The sequence below is a fragment of the Chiloscyllium plagiosum genome, chromosome 29, assembly GCF_004010195.1.
Source record: "Chiloscyllium plagiosum isolate BGI_BamShark_2017 chromosome 29, ASM401019v2, whole genome shotgun sequence".
Taxonomy (NCBI): Eukaryota; Metazoa; Chordata; class Chondrichthyes; order Orectolobiformes; family Hemiscylliidae; genus Chiloscyllium; species Chiloscyllium plagiosum.
Window position 1 is genome coordinate 3,673,309 of NC_057738.1, and position 1,118 is coordinate 3,674,426.

Sequence of the window (1,118 nt, forward strand, 5' to 3'; positions counted from 1 at the left end):
ACCAGACTCCCACTAAACGTGATGCCAACTGTGGTTTCTGGCAATCTCCATTAAGTGAAAGGTCCAGACTTTACCACATTCATCTCTCCATTTGGGAAACATTGACAGTTTGCCTTTTCAAACTGGCTCAGCTCCAGTGATTAGATTACTTACAGTGTGGAAACAGGCTCTTCAGCCCAACAAGTCCACACAGCCCCGCCGAAGCACAACCCACCCATACCCCTACATTTACCCCTTACCTAACACTATGGGCAATTTAGCATGGCCAATTCACCTGACCCGCACATCTTTGGACTGTGGGAGGAAACCGGAGCACCCGGAGGAAACCCACGCAGACATGGGGAGAATGTTCAAACTCCACACAGTCAGTCGCCTGAGGCGGGAAATGAACCCGGGTCTCTGGGGCTGTGAGGCAGCACTGTGCCACCGTGCCGCCCAACACACTATGTCTGACATTCTTCAAAGGGTTAGAGAGCATTATATGTAATATGGGTGATATTCTGGTTGTTGCAGAAACAACATAAATTAATGCCCAAAGAGTATACACCAGGTTGAAACAGCTGCAGACAGACAGCATATTCACTCAATGAGAAATGTGAATTCTCCAAAGACTTTACTCAATTTCTTGGACATGCTATTGACAAAGATGACAACACGTGTCTGTCTCTCTCTCTCTCATTAAGAACTGATTTTACTTGACGGGTTAAATCAAGGAGAATGGAACATCACTAAGTGTACAGCCAAAGCCTGAGCTTGGAGGTGAAGGAACCCCAAGCAGTTGGATTTGAACGTTGTGACCTCCCGTGCGCTAGGAGGCGCAGTGTGGATCCGCCCAGCCGCGTAGTGCGGAAACTGCGCAGGCTCGGATTTCAACCAATGAGGAGCCGTGAACAATGGCGATGGAGAACGACGTGCGTCTTGTGAAAAGTGAGGGAGATCCGCGGGAAATGTCGGCCGAATCCAGCCAGGGGGAAGCAGATGAAGCGCCGGAAGAGGTGACTTTCAGTAGCGCCCGGGAGGAGGCTGAGAGGAGCATAAAAGCGGTGCTCGAGATTGTGAGGAGGTGAGAGCGCTCAGAGCCCGGACCCCGGCCCCCGGCCCAGACCCCCCCCCCCCCC

General features: G+C 51.7%; 1 protein-coding gene across 3 annotated transcripts in view; it reads left to right on the forward strand.

Annotated features, from left to right (window-relative positions):
* Nucleotides 1-847: 847 nt before the first annotated feature.
* The window catches only part of nol7 (nucleolar protein 7), a 32,493-nt gene continuing 32,222 nt past the window's right edge, over nucleotides 848-1,118 (forward strand). The window contains exon 1 of one of the 3 annotated variants that reach the window (XM_043719045.1): nucleotides 848-1,063. In XM_043719045.1, the coding sequence (XP_043574980.1) occupies nucleotides 894-1,063 (170 nt within the window). In that variant the 5' untranslated portion in view covers nucleotides 848-893. The remainder of the gene's footprint in view (nucleotides 1,064-1,118) is intronic. The other 2 variants (XM_043719044.1, XM_043719043.1) reach the window with 2 other exon arrangements.